Genomic DNA, 26,143 nt, shown 5'->3' with positions numbered 1-26,143 from the left:
ATTGTAAATTGCCCCTACTGTAGGTAGGTGGTAGGGAATATGGGATTACTGTAGGGTTAGTATAAATGGTTGGTTGTTGGTCGGCACAGACTCGGTGGGCCGAAGGGCCTGTTTCAGTGCTGTATCTCTAAATAAATAAATATAGGAATCATTTGTTACCATCCACAAATCCTGCAGCCCTCATCATTCCTCCCCTCCAATCCTGCAATATTTGATGAATCACTACTAAAACACTGGAAAATGAAGATCCCCCAAAACACTAGATAATTCCTTTATCCTTCAGTTTTGTGGCCCCTTGTCCTAATAGGCCCCTGACCCAAAGGCCTGGAGCAGGTATCAATGATCAGTTTTAGACCAACAGCTTGATCCAACTGCATCGGAAGTGCTTCAGCGCGACTTCATATCGATCAATAGCATTTACTTCTCAAGAACTGGTAAGTCCTCATGCACAAGATATACATCCCTTCCTTTTTGTCCTATTCTGTCCCTTCAGATTCGCTTGTACCACTTTAACTGAAGTTCTGCCACATTATTTGCATCTAAACATGTCTCAGAGGAAATGAGTAATAAAGGTGCTTCAGCAATCATTAGATTTCAAGTCTGCTTACTCACGCTGTTAAGCACAGGATCTCCTATATACATTTTTTAAAAAAGTGATAAACAGAAGAAATAAATACAAAATTAATCAAATTTATTTACAACCCTTGAACTTTATAAATGCACTCCCACCGAAAAATGTCAGATTAGGTCATCCTGTGAAAGTAAAATATTTGTCAGCATGCTACTAAACGTCCTTTAACCCTGGAGGCTATTCACTCCAGCAGACTGGAGTGATTTTTGTTTGACTATTTCAATGCTATGTTTTCCACCTCCATAACATTGCCGGACTTCACTCCTGCCTCAGCTGTTTTGCTGCTGAAAACCTCGTTCATGCCTTCCTTACCTCTACTTGAGCCTTCCAACGCACTTCTGGCTGGTCTCCCATATTCTACCCTCCATAAAATTGCGGTCATCCAAACTCTGCCCGTGCTCGCACTAAGTCCTGTTCACCCATCACCCCTGCGCTCGCTGACCTGCAATGGCTCCCAGGTAAGCAACGTTTCGATTTTAAAACTCTCATCCTCGTTTTCAAATCCCTTCATTGCATCGCCCCTTCCCATCTGTAATCTTCTCCAATTCCATAATATCCAAGATATCGATGCTCATCTAATTCTGGCCTCTTCAGCATCCCCATTTTTAATTGCTCCATCATTAGCTATGCCTCCAGCTCCACTTCTCTCTCTTCCTTTAAGACGCTACTTAAAACCGACCTCTTTTACCAAGCTTTTGTCCATCTGCCAGAATATTGCCTTATGTGGCTTGGTGTCTAATTTTGCTTTAGAACACTCTTGTGAAGTGCATTAAAGGCGCTACATAAATATAAGTTGTTCATTTTATTTTGCCCTGGTTACCCTGACACAGGAGGATGGGTTGTGACCAAACCTAATCTGTTATCATGTCCAATATTAATAATCTGAATTCTTGGCACTGAATCAGTGGCAGAGTAATGCAAAGCTCTCCTTGAGATCACTTTCATATTAACTCTAATGTATGTGGATGCTGTTCTAACATACAGATTAGAGCTGAGGCTCGAATCCGAGAACACAGTTCATTCGATGACTCATTCCCTTGCCCTGCATATTCACTGAACTTGGCCAGGTCATGCAATGTGCATTATTGCTTTGCTCAGAGAAATCTTTTTGAATTCCTTCAATCTCTTTACAAATTCCTCTCTGCTTCAAACCATTGGCGGAACACACACCTCACGCAAAAGGAGCTGCTCTAGAAAGTGATGGGAAACCTGATTGGAAACTTTAAAAGGAGATGGAGTGGCCCAGCTGTGCTTAAACAGCTGGGTTTTAACACAGCAGCTCCAAGGTTGTGATACACATTTAAATTTTACACACATTGCACGGACAAATAACTACATTTGATAATTTTGTTTCAGACTGACAGTTCTAACCATAAGGCATTTGGCAATTTAAATTGCTGAGTTTACCAGCCTAGATCCAAAATCAGCACTGCCAGCAAACCAATTCACAACATGGGTCTAACTTTCCAAGCTTATACCAAAAATATAATGACACCACAGCAGCTCCATCACCTCCTTGATACAAGAGCATGTCTCCATAGATAGAATCTGGCGGCTTAAACTATTAAAAATTAATTATGCCAACATTAGTTCGAGTCAGCCTTGAGGAAGTGCGATAGTGTCGGAGGTGCCAGCCATCTTCTGGATGAAACATTAAACCGAGGCCACATCTCAGGTGGACATTATTAGTCAAAGAGGAGCAGGGAAGGTCACTTCATTATCCTGGCAAACAATTACCCTACAATAGACACCACAGACAGATTAATCTGGTCATTTATCTCATTGCAGTTCGTGGGATCTTGCTGTGCGGAAATTGGATGCTATGTTTCCTTACATTTTAAAAGTACTAAAATTAGCTGTGGAGCACTTTGGGATGTACCATGGCCCTGAAAGGCAAAATATATATATATGCAAATTCTTTTATTTCTTTCACACGGCTCACTGCCATAACCAGATGCAGCAGCCTTTTTCACCACCACTGAATGACAGAATGATACAACAACTTATATTTATATAGCGCCTTTAACTTAATAAAACATCCCAAGGGGCTTCACAGGAGCTTTATAAAACAAAACATGGCACTGAGCCGCACAAGGAGATATTAGGTCAGATGACCAAAAGCTTGGTCAAAGAGGCAGGTTTTAAGAAGCGCCTCAAAAGGAAGATAATGAGGTAGAGAGGCGAAGAGGTGTAGGGAGGGAATTCCAGAGCTTAGGGCTTGGACAACTGAATGGCAGCCACCAATGGTGGCGTGATTAAAATTGGGGATGTGCAAGAGGCCAAAATTAGATGAGCACAGATATCTTTGAGCATTGTAAGGCTGGAGGAGATTACAGAGGTAGGGAGGGGCAAGGCTACAGAGGGATTTGAAAACAAGGATGAGAACTTTTTTTAAAAAAAAATCGAGACGTTGCTTATTTAGACACAGGCAGCAGAGCTTTGGATGACCTCAAGTTTATGCAGTGTAGAATGCGGGAGACCAGCCAGGAGTGTGTTGGAATAGTCAAGTCTAAAAAGGTAGCAAAGGCACAAATGAGGTTTTCAGCAGCAGATGAGCTGAGACAGGGGTGAAGTTACAGAGGTAGAAATAGGTAGTCTTCGGTGATGGCGTGAATATGATTAGAAGCTCATCTCGGGGCCAAATATGACACCAAGGTTGCAAACAGACTGGTTCAGTCTCAGACAGTTGCCAGGGAGAGGGACGGAGTCGGTAGCTAGGGAATGGAGTTTGGAACATGGCTCGAGGCTTCAGTCTTCCAAATATTTAATTGGAGGAAATTTCTGCTTATCCAATACTGGATATCAGATAAGCAGTCTGATAATTTAGCAACAGTGGAGGAGTCAGGCGAAGTGGTGGTGAGGTAGATCTGAGTGTCATCAGTGTACGTGTGAAAACTAACACTGTGCTTTTGGTTGATGCCGTCAAGGGGCAGCATGTAAATTGGAAATAGGAAGGGGCTAAAGCTCTGCATGTTCACGGATGGCAAGTGAACAGACGTTCTGCAGGGAGATGTGCAGAGAAGTGGTGAGTGTTATCTGCTGGCAGAGTCCGCATTAGAATGGTACAGCAGCGAAGGAGGCTATTTGTACCTGCACTAGCTCTTTGCAAGAGCAATCTAATTAGTCCCACTCCTCTGCCATTTCTCCATTGTCTTGCAAATATTCTCCATTATTTATCCAATTCCCTTTGAAAGTTATAACTGAATTTGCTTCCACCACCCTTTCAGGTGCTGTGTAAAAATATTTCTCCTCATCTCACTGCTGATTTTTTTGCCAATCATATTACATCTCTGCCCTCTGGTTACTGAGCCTTGTACGACAGGAAACAGTTTCTCCTTATTTACTCTATTAAAACCCTTCATGATTTTGGACACCTCTATCAAATCAGCTATGATCATATTAAATGGCAGAGCAGGCTTGAGGGGCCATATGGTCTGCTCCTGCTCCTATTTCTCATGTTCTCCCCTTTAAGGAGAACACAGCTCTCTCTTCTCTTCATGTAACTGAAAACTGCGCTCCTGGCACCTTTCTAGTAAATCTCCTGTGCACCCTCTTTGAGGGCTTGACATCCTTTCTTATCTTTTTGCAGCAAACACTGAATGTAAAATAAACGTGCGTCCATCCACTAAGTCAAACAAGCACCAAGTGGTGAAAATACTGGAACTACCTACCCAACATGGTAGGTGTACCATTGCCACATGGACTGCAAAGGTTCAAGAAGGCAGCTCATCACCACCACCTTCTCAGGGGCAACTAGGGATGGGAGATAAAAACTGGCCTTGCCAGCGATGCCCACATCCCAGGAATGAATAAAAAAAAAACAAAATCCACTTCAAAAACTCAAATAGCTGAATTGCTATTGTGCTGTTTAAGATGCAATTAATCTGCTTCGATTCAGAACACAGTGAACATATTCCCCTGCCTGTAATATTCACCATTAAAAATGCCACCATTGTCAATGTCAAAGCACTCCCTGGTTAGAAATATGTTAGATGGAAAGTAAAGGTCCTGGTACTCCGATTGCCTTCCTACTGCTTCACAATGACATTGTTGCATGTTTTATACAAACCTTCGCTCTGGCCACCCTGAATAAGATGGCCAATTTGTCTCAAATTAATATCAAATTTGCAGTGTAGGCTGCCTGCATTAGGAAGTGGGTTGAGACTGTCCAAGTGCATCAGCATCGGGTGCTTACAGCCAGGAAAAAAAATCAGGACATTTTCATCCCATCAGTCTTGATTGATTTCTTGGACTGAGGTTCCTACTCAAAGGGCAGCATTGTGACTGCACATCATCCACATTCCCAAGCTTAAAATTTGTGTCATTTCTTTGGAGTGTCAGACTGACCGGTTTGCTAACAAAAACACTTCCAAGGACCAAGTTACTGAATCTCTTTTAATCACAACAACTGAAGTGCAGGTCAAGGCTTAGTAAATGGAAGTTACATCATTACATTACAACAGTGACTACACTACAGAAGTACTTCATTCACTGTAAAGTGTTTTGGGACGGTCTGTGGCCATGAAAGGCGCTAATATAAAGACAAATCTTTCTTATTACTTTCCATTGGCTCTATGTTATACAGTTAAATTGCTACTTTGCGAAAGGTCACAGACCTGAAACATTAACTCTGCTTCTCTCTCCACAGATGCTGTCAGACCTGCTCAGTATTTCCAGCACTTGGTTTTTATTTGAAAAATTGTGCTAGGTAAATATCGCTCTGCCTGACTATTCAAGGACCATTAAATAGCCCACTGAAAACTTTTAAACAGTCTTATTTGGTTGGGGGTGGCAAGGAAAGTATCACTCGCTCCCACCTGTAGAGAGGTAACCAGTGTGGGTGGGGCAACACAATGGACACTGAAAGCAGGCAAGTTTACCCACACCCTCCCACCCAATATTATAAATGTATAATCTTAGCATCATTAAAGTGCTGTTATTCCATTATTTATTCTTGTAAGTAATGGGAAGAATGATGCTGTGCTGGAAGATGCAACATTACAAAGCTTGACCCCCCCTCCTCCCAGCATACACACAAAACAGCTTATTTCCACACATCATCCTACACGTGGGCTGCTGCTAAGTTCTCCCATCTTTTGCTTTTCACTTAACGCCAACTTCAAAAACGAACAGTCAAACAGTTTAGGTCATCAGACGATGGGACAAACGGATCAAATTTTATTCATCCATCCCTGCGCTGGTTGAAGAAAACAGATTTTGAAACTTGTTCTCTGTCAGTCACAGGTGGATTTCAAGCAATGCAGTTCCAGGTCTGAAAATGGAAGAGAGATTGATGGGAAGATTGGAAAGCAGGAAAGTTTAGTGAATGCAAACAAAATAGTTAAGAGATGATGCAAAAGAGAGTACACATAAAGAGAGATCATATCGATAATACAACAGAGATCAAATAGAAAGCTTAGCAGAATGAGAATAGGGAGAAACAAGATCAGATAAAATAGAAAATGATTTCAAGCATCGTTTTTTTTTAGCCTCAGCATTTGAGATGATATTTTACATCCTTAACAGCCAAGAGATATTCAAAGAATGATTAAAGTTTATACCTATTAGGAACCCAGAGCTCCTCACAGATTTCACTTCCAAGACAGGTCTCCTTCGTTTCTATGACAGCATCACCGAACGGAACAGTATCCTGAAAGAAAAAAAAACACACACTGTACATGTTGTCTTTGACTTGCTTTCTTTTTTTTTTGCTCATTAAAAAAAATTGAATTCTCAAAAAAGTACACTTGTCTATGGCCAAGAATTCCTTCAGAGCTTCTCCCACTCTGTTGCAGGACCTTCACTGGCACCCTGTTAGATCAGTATAAGCAGGGATTACTCCACGCTTCCCGCCAAGTTACTATGGCTGGTCAGCAGCAGCAGCTCAGAGGCAATTCCTGGAAATATATTTCATGAAGCCATTGTAAATTTTAGTGCACATTCACATTCATATCTTAATGATGCCTTTGTATATTTTGATGGGACGGTGCTCGTGGGAGGACTGCATTGATGCATCCATTATTAACTTCTTTTGAATAAAAAGCATATACGGGCAAAAGCAAACTCTGAATAGAAACCTATATTTTTTTTACTTACAGCTGCAAAAAAAAAAGGTTCAGTTAAAACCAAGATTCTGTTCAACTTTGTGAAACATCCAAAATCAATTCTGAAATGGCCTAAAGATTAACAAATTCAAGCTTCTTCCCAAAACAGAAGGCTAAACATTTTGGATTTATTCAGCTAATAAAGAAACACACAGTCTATACATTTCTATAATTGTACTTCATACTGCTCAGCATTCAAAAATGCATAAAATTGTAATTTTCCAGTTATAAGACAAGCTCTGCACACATTAAAATAGACACAAAATCACTGCGTGAGATTTTGCTGTAGAAATAAAGGAAAGGCCAATAGCGCTCACTGTTGCATGGAAATCGGACAGCAACTTCCGGTGACTGTACATACACAGTTAAAAATAAAAATCTGAAAGTTGCTGTCAGAGATGCAACATCCCTCCAAAAGCTGATCAAAAATGGCTTCTCGCCTACATACTCACCAGTAAATTACATCGAATGGTCTGAAGTTGCTGTACTTACCTCAGATACAGATTAAACGCACCAAAATGTGGGCATGTCCATTCCAGTGTAAGTACTCTTTTAACCATTTGGCAAGTCTTAGTTACTGCCAAACAGCCTCTCTGCCACAAAAAGTTAACTTTAACATATGTGAAGCCTCATTCCTTCAGATTTTAATTCTTCTTGGAGATTTTAAAAAAGTAAATAATTTTTTTTCCCCCACTTGCTCTTGGTCTTTTATCTCTCTCTTTCAATTCAATCTTTCTTCCTTTCCATTTCGCTTTCTTATCTGATTTAACACTGAATTCAATATTCTAACGGATACTTCCTGGTTCAGACTCAGCGCTGTTCATCAATCTGATTGGCTAAGGTGATTCACAGTTGCATGCCTTGCTTACACAGAGCCCAGATGTCCTGTAGAGAGTGCTATGCTTTTAAGACAGTTGGCTGATAGCAACTTGCAGTGCAAGGCCAGTAGAAAGTCTATTGGCAAGTGCCAGTGTAACGAGTGTCAGTGGCGCTCAAAACAAAATCCAAACCATTCTTGATTCCTGAAAAGTAGCAGCAGGGGAATCTCACTGTTATGAAGCTCACCTGTCCAGTTGCCATTTGGATTACATCCGGGAGGGAATACTCTTCCATTATCCTAGGAAAAAGGGAGAAAACAAATACAATGACTACTTAAAATTATTATAGACACAAATAATCTCCCAGAATTGTACTTGATTATGTGAAATCTTTAATCAATTTAAATTTTAATATAATACTAGTGAAACTCCCATGGCACTGCTCCTGTTAAGTCAAACAATGTTCTGTTTGAGAGTGATAGGAATATTCGACCGTACAAAATGCAATACGTTATTCTGCGGCCAAATAGTAAGTGCAAAGCCCTTTAAGGTTACAAACTTTAATCAAAGTTAAGTAATTCTAAGTGAGCTTGTTCAAAAGGTTAATCGCTATTCCGCCCTGGCTTTCTCTATGGAAGGGTCAATTAAAAGCCTGGAACTCCAGTATTTTCTGTTCCTGCAAAGCTTTCCTATGCACTGCCTTGGTTTTAAGCATGACACAGAAATACAGAAATGTGGATAAGGCAACATGTCGTCAGGACAGGAATGTGTTCTTGCATCAATTTTTAATAATATTCGATATTTAACAAAAACTGAAGCTATAAAAAGTACATAGCTAAATATAATCAAACTTAAACTTCAAGCTATGCTTCTCTTCCAAACCACTGACAATATTTTATGTGCACTTCTAAACAAAAAGTACCTTGTATATCTCCTTATGCTGGACATTTGTAAACCTATTCATCAACATAGTGATACAATGGGAGATTTATGACTATGTTGCATGCAGTAAAATGTTAAATCAAGCAGCTCTGGACATCCTTAACCAACACGATACCAACAAGAAACAGAATACTGTGCAAAATTCCATGACAGCGAGACCAAAGTAAAATGCTCACAAGTACACATTTTCCAATCAAAGAACCAAACTAAATGTTACAAGGCATCAGGTTACAGTGATCCACTAGGCTCACAGTGGTAGTATGCTCTACTCATCTACATTTCTGTGCACCTTCTTCAAGCCTAAGCAGATCCATCAGCAGAGTTTGGAGCATTCCGGGGTTCTCAATACATTAAGCGGATGAGCTTAAAATGTAATGTGCACTGCAATTGGAAGCAATAAATCAAAAGCAAATTTACCAGCAGCAACGGAAGAGGAAAAGGATTTGGGTGCAATTATTTAAAAGTTGCAGAAGGTCTCCAGTGAAGCCACTTTTAGCAGGATTAATCAAGTTATAAAATTAAATAAATTAAAATAAAAAATAAAATAAAGTTACCAAGATACATCTCAAGGAAATTTGATCTGAGTGGAACACAGGAAAATAAGAGCAGGAGTGGGCCATTCAGCCCATCGAGCCTCCCCCAATTTAATATGTTCATGGCTGATAATCCACTTCAATGCCTTTTTCCCCACACTATCCACATATCCGCTTATGTTGTTTGTATTTAAAAATCCGTCAATGTCTGCTTCAAACATATTCAATGACTGAGCTTCCAAAGCCCTCGACGGTAGAGAATTCCAAAGATTCACAACCCACTGACTCAAGAAATTTCTCCTCATCTCGGTCCTAAGTGGCTTCCCCCTTATTTTGAAATTGTGTCCCCTGGTTCTAGACTCCCCAACCAGGGGAAACATCTTACCTGCATCTACCCTGTCTGTCCCTTTACGTATTTTGTAGGTTTCAATGAGATCACCTAATCATTCTTCGAAACTCTAGTGACCCCAATCTCTCTTCATAGGACAGTCCCACCATCCCAGGAACACGTCTGGTGAATCTTGGTTGCACTCCCTCTGACAATAATATCCTTCCTAAGGCAAGGGGACCAAAATTGCACACAGTACTCCAGGTGCGGTCTAACCAAGGTTCTATACAATTGAAGCAAGACTTCACCACTCCTGTACTCAAACCCTCTTGCGATAAAGGCGAACATACCATTAGCCTCCTTAACTGCTTGCTACACTTGCATGTTAGCTTTCAGTGACTTATTGTCAAGGACACCCAGGTCCCTTTGTACATCTACACTTTCTAATCTCTTACCATTTAAGAAATACTATGCATTTCTGTTCCTCCTACCGACGTGGATAACCTCACATTTTTCCACAATATATTCCATCTGCCACGTTCTTGCCCACTCACTAAGGCTGTCCAAATCCCCTTGAAGCCACTTTGCATCTTCCTCACAACACACATTCCCATCTAGTTTTGAGTCATCCACAAACTTGGAAATACAACATTTGGTCTCCACATCCAAATCATTGACATACATTGGGCCCCAGCTGTTCACAATCACTGATCCCTGGGGTACCCCACTAGTCACAGCCTGCCAACAGGAGAATGACCTGTTTATTCCTACTCTCTGCTTTCTGCCTGTTAACCAATCCTTAATCCATGCTAGCATATTCCCTGCTATCCCATGTGCTTTAACTTTGCTAACCAACCTCCTGTGGGGGACTTTATCAAAAGCCTTCTGAAAATCCAAGTATACCACATCCACCAACTTTCCTTTACCAATTCTGTTAGTAACATCCTCCAAAAACTCCAACAGGTTCGTCAAACATTATTTCCCATTCATAAATCCATATTAATTATGCCCAATCAGATCATTATTATCCAAGTACCCATTTATCACATCCTTTAAAATAGATTCTAGCATTTTCCCAACGACTGATGTAAGGCTAACAGGTCTGTAATTCCTTGTTTTCTCTCTCCCTCCTTTCTTAAATAGTCAAGTGACTTTTGCTACCTTCCAATCTGCAGGAACCGTTCCAGAATCTACAGAATTTTGAAAGATGATCACCAATGCATCCACTATCTCCATAGCTACCTCTTTCGACACTCTGGGATGTAGAATATCAGGTCCTGGAGACTTATCAACCATCAGCCCCATTAATTTCTCCAACACAACCTTCTTACTAATACTAACTTCCTTCAATTCCTCATTCCCTCTAATCCCTTGGATCTCTAATTCTGGGAGATTTCTTGCATCTTCCTCAGTGAAGACAGACACAAAGTAATCATTTAGCTTCTCTGCCATTTCTCTATTCCCTGTTATAAATTCTCCTGACTCTGCCTGTAATGGACCCACATTTGTCTTAGCCAAACGTTTCCTTTTTATGTACTTGTAGAAGCTTTTACAGTCCATTTTTATTTGTTTTGTTAGCTTACATTCATATTCTATTCTCCCTTTCTTTATCAGCTTCTGTTGCATTCTAAAATCCTCCCAATCCTCAGGTTTACTACTATTGCTGGCAACTTTATAGGCCTTTTCTTTTAATCTTGTACAATCCTTAACTTCCTTTGTTATCCACGGTTGACTGCCTTTACTTTTGGGGGTTTTGTGCCTTGAAGGAATGTATAGTTGCTGTAAACTATAATATTTCTTCAAAGACTATCCATTGCCTCTGTACTGTCATACCTTTTAATGTATTTTCCCCAATCCACCTCAGCCATAACTTCATAATTTCCTTTGTTCAAATGTAATACCCTGGCTTCAGACTGAACTACCTCACTTTCAAACATAATGTAAAATTCTATCATATTATGGTCACTCATCCCTAAAGGTTCTTTTGCAAGAAGATTATTAATTAGCCCTTTCTAATTACAGAAAACTAGATCTAAAATAGCCTGTTCTCTAGTCAGTTCCTCAACATACTGCTCCAGAAAACACACTCCAGTAACTCGGCCTCTATTGTGCTCATTAGCTTTACCCAGTCTATATGCAGATTGAAGTCACCTATGATTACTGTATTATCCACGCCACATGCTTCTCTAATCTCCTGATTAATACCATGCCCCACACTACCATTACAGTTTGGTAGCCTATCAACAACTCCTACCAATGTTTACGTTAACTCTACTTCTCTCTCCACGGATGCTGCTAGACCTGCTGAGTATTTCCAGCATTTCTTGTTTTTATTTCAGATTTCCAGCATCTGCAGTATTTTGCTTTTATTTATCCTACCAATGTTTGCTGCCCCTTGCTGTTTCTTAGCTCTACCCAGACAGATTCCACATTTTGTTCTTCCGATCCAAGATCCTCCCTTACTAGTGTACTGATCCCATCCCTTATCAGCGCAACACCACCTCCTTTGCCCTGTCCTTCCTAAATGTCGAAGATCCTTGAATATTCAGTCTTGGTCACCCTGTGGCTACGTTTCTGTTATGGCAATCAGATCATACACATTTACCTCTATTTGGGCCTGGAAATCATCTATCCTGTTGCGAATGCGACATGCATTCAGGTAGAGCCCCTAACCTGGTCTTCTTGACATTATTCTGCATTCTAAGCCTAGTTGATGCTCACCTTTGTTTCACCTGCCTTCTAATGCCGCTTGCTACTGTTCTACCTCCTGTTACCAGCTTTACTTCCTTCCAATTTGAGCTACCCCTCAGGTGCCCATCCCCCTGACAAGCTAGTTTAAACCCTCCCCAATAGCACTAGCAAATCTCCCTGCGAAGATACCAGTTCTGGTCCTGTTAAAGGGTAGCCCATCCATCTTGTACAGGTCCCACCTGCCCCAGAACTGGTGCCAATGCCTCAGAAATCTGATGCCCACCCTCTTACACCAATTCTCCAGCCGTGTTCAATCGATCAATTCTCCTATTCCTATGCTCACTAGCACGTGGCACTGGGAGTAATCCTTTGACTACTGTTTTGGAGATCCTGCTTTTTTTTTTTAATTTCCTTCCTAACTCCCTAAAATCTGCTTTCCTGACCTCATCCCTCTTCCTACCTATGGCATTGGTACCAATGTGGACCACGACCTCTGGCTGTTCACCCTCCCCCAGCAGGATGTCCTGCAGCCACTCCATGACATCCTTGACCCTGGCACCAGGGAGGCAACACACCATCCTGGAGTCACGCTTACTGCTGCAGAAATGCTTATCTGCTTATCTGTGGTGCCACAGACTTTGCTCTGGCTGCACTCCAAGAAACCAATCGCTCTCGCCAGTATCCAAAATGGAAAACTGATTAGCAAGCAAGAGACAGAAAGATAGAAAAGAACCCCTCCCTCACACACCAAACTCCCACTTTACACTCTGTGCGCTCAAATTTATTTTCTTAACACTCAGTGCAGACAGGCAACACTGAGAGTCCCCTCAATTTAGTATAGCAGGATTGAAAGTTTTGAAGGTAACCACTATATTTTAAGTAATAGCTAGTTCAGGCACAACTAGGAAGATGGATACATGTGTGGGGCATGGTAACAGTTGAAATTGTGGGTTGTGAAACTGGATTAATATTCTAATTGATTTCGCTAAGGGGCAAGAGATAAAGTGCTATTGCTTGAAGTTTTATCTATTGGGTGAATAATACCAGAGCAGATGGAATGGATTGGTTAGAGTCCACAAGGGATAAATGTACATGATCTTCAGATTTGACAGACGGATTCTCTCTCTCTCTCTGTTGAGAGTGAGTGTGAGGAGAGAGATGAGCAAAGAGTAAGAAGACTTTTTTTTTTAAAAACGGTGAGTCTCGCAAGACTAGTTTTTGTTTCGTTACATTTAGAAATTAATTGAAATTCCTCTTCAGTTAAGAGGCAAGTTAGGTTTCGTGCAGTTTTAAAACGGGGTATACGAACACTGAGAGGATATAAATTGAGGGGTACTAATAAAATTGTGCGTGTTAATTTTCATAAATAAGATAATATTTTGGAAATAGTCTTATTACTCTTTGCTCATCTCTCTCCTCACACTCACTCACTCAGAGAGAGAATAAGTCTCCTTTTTGAATGTGTGCTTTCCAAATTGCACACAATGTTGTAAAACTTGTTCTATCGATAAATATTACAGGGAACTTTATTATGAAAACATAATTTAGAAGCCAGGTAGCCTCTCCCAGCATCAGATGTAAAAAGCATTAGCTGATGTGATGGCTCCCCTACCCTCTTGCTCAGGGAATGAGCAAATATACCCAAGGAAATGATGACTTAAAATAGAACAGGACGAAATGGCACAAAATTGCACAATAAACACAGCCAGGTGTAATCACCTGGGTTTTGACACAGGGACGGATGGACAAACAAGTTTCACTGAATAAATTGAGCTTCTAGATGAATTTTCTGGTCTATACATTAGAAATAATGTAAGAAGTACCTTCAAACAGTAAGCATTTTATGGACTAAGCGGATAGGGTGGAGCTAAATTTCCAGTCCTCAGTCCAGACAAATATGCAAAAGAAACTAAGGGTGAGCTCACACACTGCAGACGTACAGTACAAAGCGACTGCTTGATCCTCAGTCACAAGAACACTGGCTACAGGTTTTTAAATGTCAATAGTATGAAAGAAAGCTGTCGCCTTACCTCAGTTTATTCCATGCGTTAAACCAGCGTAACTCTCTGTAGTTGCCACTATTTGCCATAACCATCTTTGGTCTAATTAACAAAATCTTCCTGAAACATTTGTTAAGATGAGTGCACAAAATTATTTCCAATAGCGTTTCAGAAAAAAAAACGGAAACGAAAGCTAAAGAGACACAAGTAATAAACCAATTTTATTTTATTTCATTTTGGTTTGTTCAGTTTGCTTACCCACTATTTTTTTCATGTTTGTACTTGTGGCTGTTCAGTTTTCAGTCTCTCAACACCCTATCTGTACTAATGCTTTGTCCAGCAACACACTATTAATATATTGTTTGCCTTTGCTCCACGACCTTCTGGTCAGCTATTCTGTGACCTGGTCTTATTTACACCTTCTCCTTTGTATCTCTTGCCCCACCCCCACTTTACTTGCTTATAACCTTTTACATTTCTAATATTTGCTAGTTCTGAAGGAGGGTCACTGACCTGAAACGTTAACTCTACTTCTCTCTTCACAGATGCTGCCAGTCCTGCTGAGTATTTCCAGCATTTCTTGTTTTTATTACAAGTAATAAACCCATGGTTCTCAAATGTTACTGAACACCTGGAATATTTTATTTGGTGTTGTATTGGGTCTTACAAGTGGGACACTTTGATTCATCATGAAAAGACAAGAACAGGGAGACCAGAATCAGTAAATCACTTATTGCCTGAATATAGGACATCATTGTAACTAGACATCCCAATTTTGAAGCCATTTCAGTGACATCTCACCAGGCAGCACTCTCCTAATAATCCAGCCGAGAGTCATTCAAGGTCCAGTTTTTTCTGATGCAAGGCATGAATTTTATGCCAAGACTGAATTTTATACTGAGATTGGCATGGAGCCAAGATAAAAGTGATCTGCAGCAGTTTGGAAAACAGAATAATTAGGGAAATACTGGGAGTGATCTGTGATCCTTTCTATTAAACTTGTAGATGGAAAACAAAATAGGGACAGTATCCACTCCAATCCAATGTGATCAATTTTGCAAACCTCCAGGTTTCAAACAGGCCAATGACATGAATTAGTTCCTCTCTCATATCTCTTTTCTGTTTATAAAGTACAAATGGTTTGGATAATTTCATTTCATTTCTAGGGTATAGCGCACAAAGCAAATCTTAATTTCAAACAAACTTGTTTTCTAGTATAATAATTCCAGCTGAATTTACAATGCTAACCTAAGGATATCCGTATATGGCCAGCTTTTTGTCCTTTTAAAAATAAAAATTAGTCTCATGCTGGGCACAGATGGCTGTGGAAGAACAATACTTAAAATGGCAACAAGGCCTGAAAGTACATGATATCCTGCAAGACGTACAAAAGTACGACGAGTGTTTGTTTTTTGAAAAGTGTAACTTGCTACACCTTTTGCTGAAAAATAGAATTTAAGCACAATTCTCAGCAATAACATTAAAACTTAAACACAAATACTTGATGGCAAGTACAGTAAAGGAAAGAACAACTTACTTGTTGAGAAAAATCACTCTGCAGTTATAGAGGGCATTTCTGTGCATGACTGGCCTGGATTATATTAAAAAGATAGATGATTAAAACCAATAACAATGAATTTTAGCTTAGCCTAATCAATTAATTTTCAATTATTTTTCAATCTTATAATTTGTTAACAAAAGGCAGAATCTCTTATCCAGAAGCTCATTTTAACTTCATACCACCAGTATTCCAACAGCTGCACAACTGTTCAAGTAAAATAATGAATTAAATCAGTTGACTATTTATCATCACTATTGGAACATGATTAGGAATCAAATCAATAGCCTACAGGTTCACAGCAGTGTCATGAAGACCCAACCTGCCACGAATGAGTCATATTAATTTCATCATATGAACATTAATTTTAAACCGCTGCTGGAATGAAGAGATGACTTGTTTAAAGAGATCAGCAGTGGCTGGAAAACATTTGCATACTAAGAGACAGTGCCTGGAGACAAAAGAACTGCTCCCTGATCCAATTAACCCAAATGGATTTTGATCACCAGACACTGAATGTGTAAGAAAACCAGCATTCCAGGGTGTGAGCTAAGATGGAGAATCCACAAAAATGGAGGGGTTTATTAAAAAACAAACTAGTCACATGACTAACCTGCCGGCCCAGCTCCGGTTCTGCGCTGTGCACAGCACGGTCTGGGTCAGACTGCGACACCTATCTCTGTCTCTGTAATCGGAAGTGGGAAATCAAATTGATCCCAATCAAAAAGAGAAAAGATTTCAATATAGGTTTTCTTGTGGTTGTGTGTGCTCGAATACTAATATATCTGCGACAGAAGTCAGTAAGTCCCCAAGCCAGGGTAAAGTAACTTGGGATAAGTTAAAAACACTGTCTATGGAGGAGTTGAGAAAAATGGCTGAGCAGTCTGGGATCACTGGCCGTGCCAAGGCTTAGAAAGTCTGAACTCCAAAGACTAGTGGCCAACCATCTTTCCCTTGAATCTGAGGAAGCAGAAACAGGGTTAGAAATAGATTCTGACAGGGTATTGCTAGCAAAGATACAATTGGACAGAGGAAACTTGAATTTACAGAAAGAATGTGAGGAAGGAGAAAGGAGAAAGAAAAAGCAAGACAGAAGAAAGAGAGAAAGAAAGAGAAGAGAGAGAGAAAGAAAGAGAGAGAGAAAGAAAGAGAGAGAGAAAGAAAGAGAGAGAGAAAGAAAGAGAGAGAGAAAGAAAGAGCCTTCCAAAAGGAATGCTAAGAGAGAGAGCTGAAGCAGCCTGAGTTAACTAGGGGGATGATACAGTAACCCCAGTGAAAGCATGGTCAATATGCAGGATTGTAATTCAGGGCTGTGTACAGAATTGTTAAAGTTTTCCCAATTGATTCCAAAATTCAATGAGCAAGACTTGGAAGCATGCTTTGTGTCATTTGAAAAGCTTGCAAGGCAGTTAAATTGGTCAGCTGAGGCTTGGACTCTCCTGCTACAAAGCAAGGAAACAGGAAAAGCCCATGAGGTTTATTCTCTGTTGCCAGATGAGAGTTCATCCAATTCTGAACTGACAAAAAATTCTATCCTCAGGGCATACGAATTAGTACCAGAAGCCTATCGCCAAAAGTTTAGAACCCTCAAGAAACAAGCTGATCAAACTTAACTGGAGTTTGAGAGAAGTAAGCAGCTGGCTTTTGGCCAGTGGCTCAGGGCTCTTAAAGTGCAGCCCAGCAATGAAAAACAGAGGTAATTTTGCTCGAGGAAATTAAAAACACTCTCCCACTCTCCATAAAGACACATGTAGAGGAACAAAAAAGTTCATAGAGCAAGGCAAGCTGCAGTTCTGGCTGATGAGTTTGCTCTCATTCATAAGTCAGTTCTCCAGCGGAAAACCTTTCCTAGTCACCCCCACAAATCCGAAAAGGACAGAGGGTAGGGAGGTGACAGAAACCCAAGCAGCCCTGGGAGAGAAGGAAAAGCAGGAGACACAGGGGGCCCTCGTCCAGCCAGAAAGGATAGTGCTGTAAGTAGGGGTGAGACCCCAAGACCTGTGTGCTTCCGTTGTAATAAAGCAGGTCACCTAAGAGCTGACTGTTGGAAACTACGGGGAGCCTGTAGGGTTAATTTGGGCACAACCGCTCAATGAAGGAGATGGGACCCTGATGGAAAGCACAGCGGAACAAGCTGTGGCTTTAACTGCAACAGTTGTAAGACCCAGAAAGCATACTGCTGCGAGTGCAGGAAAATTTAATAGGATTCCTGAAGGTTATCAGGACTTTGTGTCTGAAGGAAGAGTAACCCCATACCCCTCGTAATACCCCATACCCCATAGTAATCCTCAGGGACCACTAGATCCCTTTTACTGGGGAAAGGTCTGACCTTCCCCCCCCCAGACAGTGCAGTGAACACCAAAATGGTGGTGAATGGTATTGGAGGACAGTATTTGCCTGTACCTATACACTGGGTATACCTGCAGTACGACCTAGCTTCGGGACCGGTGACCATAGGGATTGTCCCTAGTTTGCCTGTGGATGGGGTTGACATGCTCCTAGGTAACGATCTAGTGGGGATGAAGGTGGTGGCTTCCCCAGTAGTGAAAGAGAGACCACAGGAGGTCAGAGAGACAGGGCAGTAGCAGGAGACGGTCCCCTGCAGTTTCCCTGAATGTGTAGTGAATCAGGCCATGATCAAACCAGCTCCCCCAGAGGAGACTGAATTGGTCATCTGTCTGCAGTGCTATGAGGTCTGTCTGTCTGTCGGAGACTTTCTTTGGAAAGTTAGAAGACCCAGGGAATGAATTAAATGAATCTTCCCTAGTTGAGGCTCAGTGAGCCGACCCAGTACTGAGAGTTAGCACAGGCTGCCCAGTCAGAGTGAAGCAGAGGGAGTCCCTGATTGCTAATATTTAAAGAATGAGGTACTGATGAGGAAGTGGAGTTCTCCCGATGGACAGTGGTTCACCAGTTAGTGGTACCACAGAGGTACCAGGGAGAAATATTAAGAACGGCCCCTGAGATTACAGTGGCTGCACATGTCGGTATATGAAAGACCAAAACTTGCATAAGACAGCAGTTTGACTGGCCAAAACTCCATAAAGATGTGGTGGAGTACTGTAGGAGTTGCCACACGTGCCAGGTTGAGGAGAAAACCTAACCTAGAGTGAAATCTGAACCCTTAAGTCCTGTATCAGTGTTTGGAGGACCCTCCATTGAAGGGCTGGTGAACTGTAAGGGACCCCTGCCAAGAACAAAAGGGGACAGGCAGGCACAAGGCTGGCAAAAAGTTAGAGAGGAAAAGGGAAAAAAGGACAAAGAGGACAGGATAAAGGAGATCCAGGAGGAATCTCAGATGAAAACCCCTACTGTCCGGTCAGCCAAACATGAAATGTTTGGAAAATTGGACCCCGCATCCTCCTATGTAAATGCAGACACCAGAAGCACCCCACCAGAGTTGCTCACTGCATTTACAGGAACTGGCAGAAACAAAGAAAGTCCTCAAGAGAGTCGAGGAACTGTGAGGGTGATGCCTCACCTAGTCGAGGTGCCGCAGGGGAGTGCTGTAAAATCTGGACAAATACCTGTGTCCCAGAGGACAAAGGGGAGATTAACAAAGAATTCACCCCCACAGTCAGGAGAAAAGGGAACCAACCACACTCTAAGGTGAAAAGCCCCTGCATGACTCAAAGCACTGAAAGAGAGTTCAGAATGGATCCACCCACTATTGACTCTCCTGAGCAGAATTCCAACTTCGGACTAATTAAATCTAACCCTCCCCCTGCAGACCTCAACAGGAACAAAGACACCCTAGGCACTCAGAAATGTGCAAACTGAAAAACTTTCCAAAAAACCACATGTTTATTGGGATGCCACAAAGGGCAGTTTAAAGCAGCACTGCTTCCAAGAAAAGACAGGCTGTAACAATTTTTAGGATTTCTGAATGAAAGAGAGAGATGCATATGTATTTTCCTGTACCTACTCTTCTCTAGTCCCTTTTAATGAAATGCTGTTCAAAAAAATTGCATTTCATTTCGCTGGGTGTGGAAGTGTCATGAAGACTCAACCTGCCATGAATGAGGCATATTCATTTCATCATATGAACATTAATTTTAAACCGTTGCTGGAATGAAGAGATGACTTGTTTAAAGAGATGAGCAATGATTGGAAAATATTTGCATACTCAGAGACAGTGCCTGCAGACAATAGAACTGCTCCCTGATCCAATTAACCCAAATGGATTTTGATCACCAGACATTGAATGTGTAAGAAAGTCAACATTCCAGGGCGTCTGCGAAGATGGAGAATCCACAAAAATGGAGGGGTTTGTTAAAAAAACAAACTAGTCACATGACTAACCTGCTGGCCCAGCTCTGGCTCTGAACTGTTCACAGCACAGTTTGGGTCAGACTGCAAGTGAACTTGAAGAAAGAGCCTCTCTCCCTGGCTCCCTCTCTCATGAATCTCCAGATCCACTAAAGTCAGTTACACCTCAAGAGAGGAAAGACTACATCGAACAAGTTTTAAAGCGTACATTGGGCCCCAACGAAATGGCAAGAGTTACCTGCAATCAAAGACTCTACCTCGAACTCAAAGGACAGTAAATAAATTCCAGCTACTGCCTCAAACATTTCCCCTTTATCCTTTCTACTTCTCTGTCCCTATCTGCGTGCGTGTTTATCGCACACGCATGCTAGCGTGGTCGTGTCCAGTGTTCATAGTCGTTAACCAAATTAGAGTTTTAAAGGTTAATAAACTTCCAACTTTCTTGTTTAAATCTAAGAAAACCTGTCTGGTTGATTTCTTGGCATTACAATTGGACAGCAGTGAACAAGGATTCACTGAGGGAGAGCTAAAAACGCTGTGCTTTTAAAAATTAAATCTTGTTATGGTTAAACCAGGTAAAGGCTGAGAGGGAACCCCTAGACCCCTTTCTCACCTGATCATAACAGCTGGAAAACAAAAATCAGCCACCAGCATTGGAAATTAACTTTAAATGAGTGGTACTAATAGAGGCAGGATTAGAATGTTGAACTCCCAGCCCAGAAGATCAGGATTCATGGGTGGGAGAGTCTTTGCATGAACTGACTAATTATCATTATTGCCCAACCAACTCTGTTGCACTCACTACAGAAGCACCACAACTTTGTGCCATTCCAACAGAGAATGGTTACCTCACACCCTGCAAAGCCATGTGTCTCCCAGTGGAGAGCAGCACACCAAAATCTCATCTTACTGTTAGCATTCTACACAGCGAGCGCACCTTTGCTCTGCTCTCTGGCTAAACGCGGCCAAGACCAAACTGCCCAATTCAACCTGCTATCTTAGACTGAATCTGAATACTCCACAACCTCAGTGGCCTGCTTGCCGCTGAACTATACTTCAATCCATGCATCCAGTCCATCACCATACCTACCTGTCTCCATCTACCAACCTCACCCCACTTCAGCTGAAACTTTTACTCACACTTCTGTTACCACCAGGTTCAACTTTTTCAGCACTCTCTGCTCATCGCCTCAGATCTCACCCACTTCCAACATAATCCATACACGCCTACCACTACAAACCCCCTTCAGCCCCATGTTCTGGCCCATACCCTTCAGTTCTCCTAATCAGTGTTCCTTAAGTGGCAGAACCTCTGACCATCAGACCCCTCTGCTCTGGAATTCTCTTGCTAAACCCATCTATCTTGATATACCTCTCACCACTCTTGAAAGCCTCCTGAAAACCAACCTCTTGGACTAAAGCTTCAGTCACTTACCCTAACCTCAGCAATCCCACTCACTCTGCAATCCCCTCTTCCCACTTTGAAAAAACACCCTGGGGCATTTTGTTACTCTGAAGGTGTGAGCAGTGCAAGATGTTGTAAGCAAGAGATTTCAAGGCAGTAATCCAAATGGCATCATCACTTTTCAGTTTATGATGCTATCTAAACCTCGCAGCCACATTGCTGCCTTGCAATTGCTCTGGCGTAATTTCCTTGTAGCCCTGTAGTCATAGGGCTAAAGTTGGTAATTTTACCATGGAGAGAAAACAAAAAGAGAGTCAGTAAATGTAACAAAAAGAATTAACTGCAGCGAGCTAGTTACTGAAGTCGTCTATGATTTCCTGATTATGCCAATCATGATTGTTCCCTTATCCAACATTGTAATCTCTAGCCTAAGAAGTCTGGTAACTATCAGCAGTACTCTGGTATGATCACAACATGCTTTCATATCTCCTCCACACTGCATTGTATTAATTTTATTTTAAATGGGTTAATGCCAGTGTTAGAATAAACACAGAGAGGAATGCAGTACGGCCATACTAAAACGCTAAGTACAGATCATTATTTCACCCTTAATAAAATCTAAAATCCCAGTTTTAATGGTAGGGAGATCATTTTAATTTAATCTAATCAATATTTCTACACTAAATGCACTCACATTCCTACGTCACACATGATGTCTTCAGTGACTGGAGACACCAAAAGTTCCGCCAGCATTTGAAATGAGTGAAGAATGGTATCAGATTCCAAGTAGTGATCGGCACAGCCATATCCACTGAGAGGGAAAACAAAAAGACAGAATAATTTTTCTGAAAAAGAAATAACAGAATTGTTGACTAGGTATATCATGTAATTTCTTGAAAGCCAATCTAAAGTCATAGTTTTCATCATTGGGGAGAGAAGAGCCATAAACGGTGGTTGCCATTTCCCATGTCACGTGTGCGTGCAATGTAACAATGCGTGTGGAAACAAAGAGTTAAGCAAACAAACTACGACGTCTCCTTAAAAAGGTTAGTACACAAAATTTTTGGTTCTACTTCAAGGTTGGAGCCGTTTTCACAGCTCGTCACCAAAGACTACTAGAGACCATTAGCAAGGAGAAAATTACCAGAACCATTGTCGAAGACAAAATTAATTCTCACTTTGAAAAGCATGGGTTAATAAGGGACAGCCAGCATGCATTTTTTTTTAATGGCAAATTCTGTCTGACTAAATTGACTGTTACTTCAAATAACTGAGAGAAGGTTGATGTATATATTGTATATATGGACTTTCAAAAGGCATTTGATAAAGTACCACCATGACAGACTTATTCGGAAAATAGAAGCACACGATATTAAAGGGATGTAACTTGCGTACATAATTAGCTAAGGGATTGGAGGCAGAGTCTAGTGCTGAATGGATGTTTTTCTGGCTGGAGAGAAGGATGCAATGGTGTCCTCCAGGAATTGATATTAGGATCATTACTTTTCTTATTATATAAATGGGCTGAACTTGGGCATAGGGTGCACAATTAGGAAATCTGCAGATGATCCAAAATTTTGCTTAGTAAATAGCGAGGAGGATATCAACAGACTTCTGGAGGACTTAGATTGGTTGAGGAAATGGGCAGACATATGGCAGTGCAATTAAATGGGGATGAGTGTGAAGTGCTCCACTCTGGAAGGATCAACATGGAGAGGCAATCTAAATACATTGATAGTCTAAATAGCACTATTTTGATGGGGGTGAAAAGCAGAAGGACCCCTGGGGATGTATATTCACAAATCTTTAAAAGGTGGTAGGTCATATTAAAGGCCTGCTTAGGTCTGCCAAAAAAAAAACCCGACCAGAGCCCGACAGAACCACATCCGACCCCGAGCCGGCCAGAGTCCTTCCATTTTTTTTCTACGCCCAACCCGACCATCAGTTAACCTACCATTCGTTTTTCACTTTCTTACTGTCTGCACAAGCTTAAAATACCTGTAACAAAACCACCTTTCCAGTCGAAAAATTAAATTAACAGTGGAGCTACTTACCTGTGATAGAGCGTGTCCGACCCGAGCCTGAAAGCCGGACCCGGAAATGCAACCCGACCCGACACCGACAAATGACGTCGGGTCCCGTTGGGTTCGGGTCGGGTAGCAGGCCTTCAGGGCAAATTGATACGACAGTTAAAAAAAAAGTGTATGGCGTTGCTGACTTTGTCAATGGGCATTGATTACAAAAACAAGGAGGTGAAGCTAGACCTTTGTAAATCACTGTCAGACCTCAACTGGAATACTGTGTACAATTCTGGGCACCACATATTAGGGTAGATGTCAAGATCGCAAAGGATGCAAAGGAGGTTTATTATGATGCTAAGGATGAGGGACTTCAGTTATGAGGAGAGATTACAGAAGCTTGGATTATTCACTTCAGAACGTAGGTGGTTAGTGGAGACCTGATAGAAGTATTCAAAGTTCTGAGGGGTTTTGGTAGAGTAGGTAGGTTGGTAACCAGAGATCACAGATTTAAAATAATTGGCAGGGGAATATCTATAGGGCAAAATGAGAAGAACATTTTAAACAAAGGGTTAAGGTTTGTAATGCACTACCTAAAAAGGGGTGTTGGACACAGATTACATAGCAACTTGCAAGAGACAACTGGACATGACTTGAAGAGGATTAATCTGCAGGGTTATGGGAAAAAAGTGAGATAGAGCCATAGAAAAATTACAGCACAGAAGGAGGCCATTCAGCCCGTCATGTCCGCTCCGGCCGAAAAAACTAGCCGTCCAATCTAATCCCACTTTCCAACACCTGGTCCAAAGCCTTGCCGGCTACAGCATTTCAGGTGCAAGTCCAGGTACCTTTTAAAAGAATTGAGGGTTTCTGCCTCCACCACCATTCCTGGCAGTGAATTCCAGACACCCACCACCCTCTGGGTGAAAAAAAGTTTTTACTGATGTCCCCTCTAATCCTTCTACCAATCACCTTAAATCTGTGCCTCCTGGTAATTGACCTCTCCGCTAGGGGAAACAGGTCCTTCCTGTCTACTCTATCCAGGCCCCTCAATTTTGTATACCTCTATTAAGTCACCTGAGGCACAGTGTGGCTTTCGAGCAGAGATCGACCATTGACATGCTGTTCTCCCTTCGACAGCTACAGGAGAAATGCCGTGAACAACAGATGCCCCTCTACGTTGCTTTCATTGATCTCACCAAAGCCTTTGACCTCGTCAGCAGACGTGGTCTCTTCAGACTACTAGAAAAGATTGGATGCCCACCAAAGCTACTAAGTATCAGCACCTCATTCCATAACAATATGAAAGGCACAATTCAGCATAGCGGCGCCTCATCAGACCTCTTTCCTATCCTGAGTGGCGTGAAACAGGGCTGTGTTCTCGCACCTACACTGTTTGGGATCTTCTTCTCCCTGCTGCTCTCTCATGCGTTCAAGTCTTCAGAAGAAGGAATTTTCCTCCACACAAGATCGGGTGGCAGGTTGTTCAACCTTGCCTGTCTTAGAGCGAAGACCAAAGTACGGAAAGTCCTCATCAGGGAACTCCTCTTGGCTGACGATGCTGCATTAACATCTCACACTGAAGAGTGTCTGCAGAGACTCATCGACAGGTTTGCGGCTGCCTGCACCGAATTTGGCCTAACCATCAACCTCAAGAAAACGAACATCATGGGATAGGACGTCAGAAATGCCCCATCCATAAACATCAGCGACCACACTCTGGAAGTGGTTCAAGAGTTCACCTACCTAGGCTCAATTATCACCAGTAACCTGTCTCTCGATGCAGAAATCAACAAGCGCATGGGAAAGGCTTCCACTGCTATGTCCAGACTGGCCAAGAGAGTGTGGGAAAATGGCACACTGACGCAGAACACAAAAGTCCAAGTGTATCAAGCCTGTGCCCTCAGTACCTTGCTCTACAACGTACGTCAGCCAAGAGAAAAGTCTCAATTCATTCCATCTTCGCTGCCTCCGGAGAATCCTTGGCATCAAGTGGCAGGACCGTATCTCCAACACTGAAGTCCTCGAGGCGGCCAACATCCCCAGCATATACACCCTACTTAGCCAGTGGCGCCTGAGATGGCTTGGCCATGTGAGCCGCATGGAAGATGGCAGGATCCCCAAGGACACATTGTACAGCGAGCTCGTCACTGGGATCAGACCCACCGGCCGTCTTTGTCTCCGCTTGAAAAGAAGTCTGCAAATGCGGCATGAAGTCCTGTGACAATGATCACAAGTCGTGGGAGCCAGTTGCCAGCGATCGCCAGAGCTGGCAGGCAACCATAAAGGCGGGGCTAAAGTGTGGCGAGTCGAAGAGACTTAGCAGTTGGCAGGAAAAAAAGACAGAAGCGCAAGGAGACAGCCAACTGCGTAACAGCCCTGTCAACCAATTTTATCTGCAGCACCTGTGGAAGAGTCTGCCACTCTAGAATTGGTCTTGAAAGCCACTCCAGGCGCTACTTCACAAACCACTGACCACCTCCAGGCACTTACCCATTGTCTCTCAAGACAAGGAGGCCAAAGAAGAAGAAGTATTAAGTCACCCTTCAGCCTCCTCTGTTCTAAGGAAAACAACCCTAGCCTATCCAATCTTTCCTCATAGCTGCAACTTTCAATCCCTGGCAACATTCTTGTAAATCTCCTCTGTACTCTCTCCAGAGCAATTATGGCCTTTCTGTAATGTGGTGACCAGAACTGCACGCAATACCCCAACTGTGGTCCAACCAGTGTTTTACACAGAGGTATGGGACAAATTTGGACATCTCTTTCAAAAGATAAAATACAAAATGCTGGAAAAACTCAGCAGGTTAGGCAGCATCTGTGGAGAGATCAACGCAGTTCATCTT

General features: G+C 41.9%; 1 protein-coding gene across 3 annotated transcripts in view; it reads right to left on the bottom strand.

Annotated features, from left to right (window-relative positions):
• nadsyn1 (NAD synthetase 1) overlaps positions 1-26,143 on the bottom strand; it is a 72,170-nt gene that overhangs the window by 33,337 nt on the left and 12,690 nt on the right. For all 3 annotated transcript variants that reach the window (XM_068046531.1, XM_068046529.1, XM_068046530.1), the window contains 5 exons: positions 21,974-22,090; positions 15,585-15,638; positions 14,078-14,167; positions 7,801-7,852; positions 6,193-6,281 (listed from right to left, as the gene is read on the bottom strand). In XM_068046531.1, the coding sequence (XP_067902632.1) occupies positions 6,193-6,281; positions 7,801-7,852; positions 14,078-14,167; positions 15,585-15,638; positions 21,974-22,090 (402 nt within the window). The remainder of the gene's footprint in view (positions 1-6,192; positions 6,282-7,800; positions 7,853-14,077; positions 14,168-15,584; positions 15,639-21,973; positions 22,091-26,143) is intronic.

This window comes from Heterodontus francisci, chromosome 14, assembly GCF_036365525.1.
Source record: "Heterodontus francisci isolate sHetFra1 chromosome 14, sHetFra1.hap1, whole genome shotgun sequence".
Taxonomy (NCBI): domain Eukaryota; kingdom Metazoa; phylum Chordata; class Chondrichthyes; order Heterodontiformes; family Heterodontidae; genus Heterodontus; species Heterodontus francisci.
This window is presented reverse-complemented; position numbering and strand designations above follow the sequence as displayed.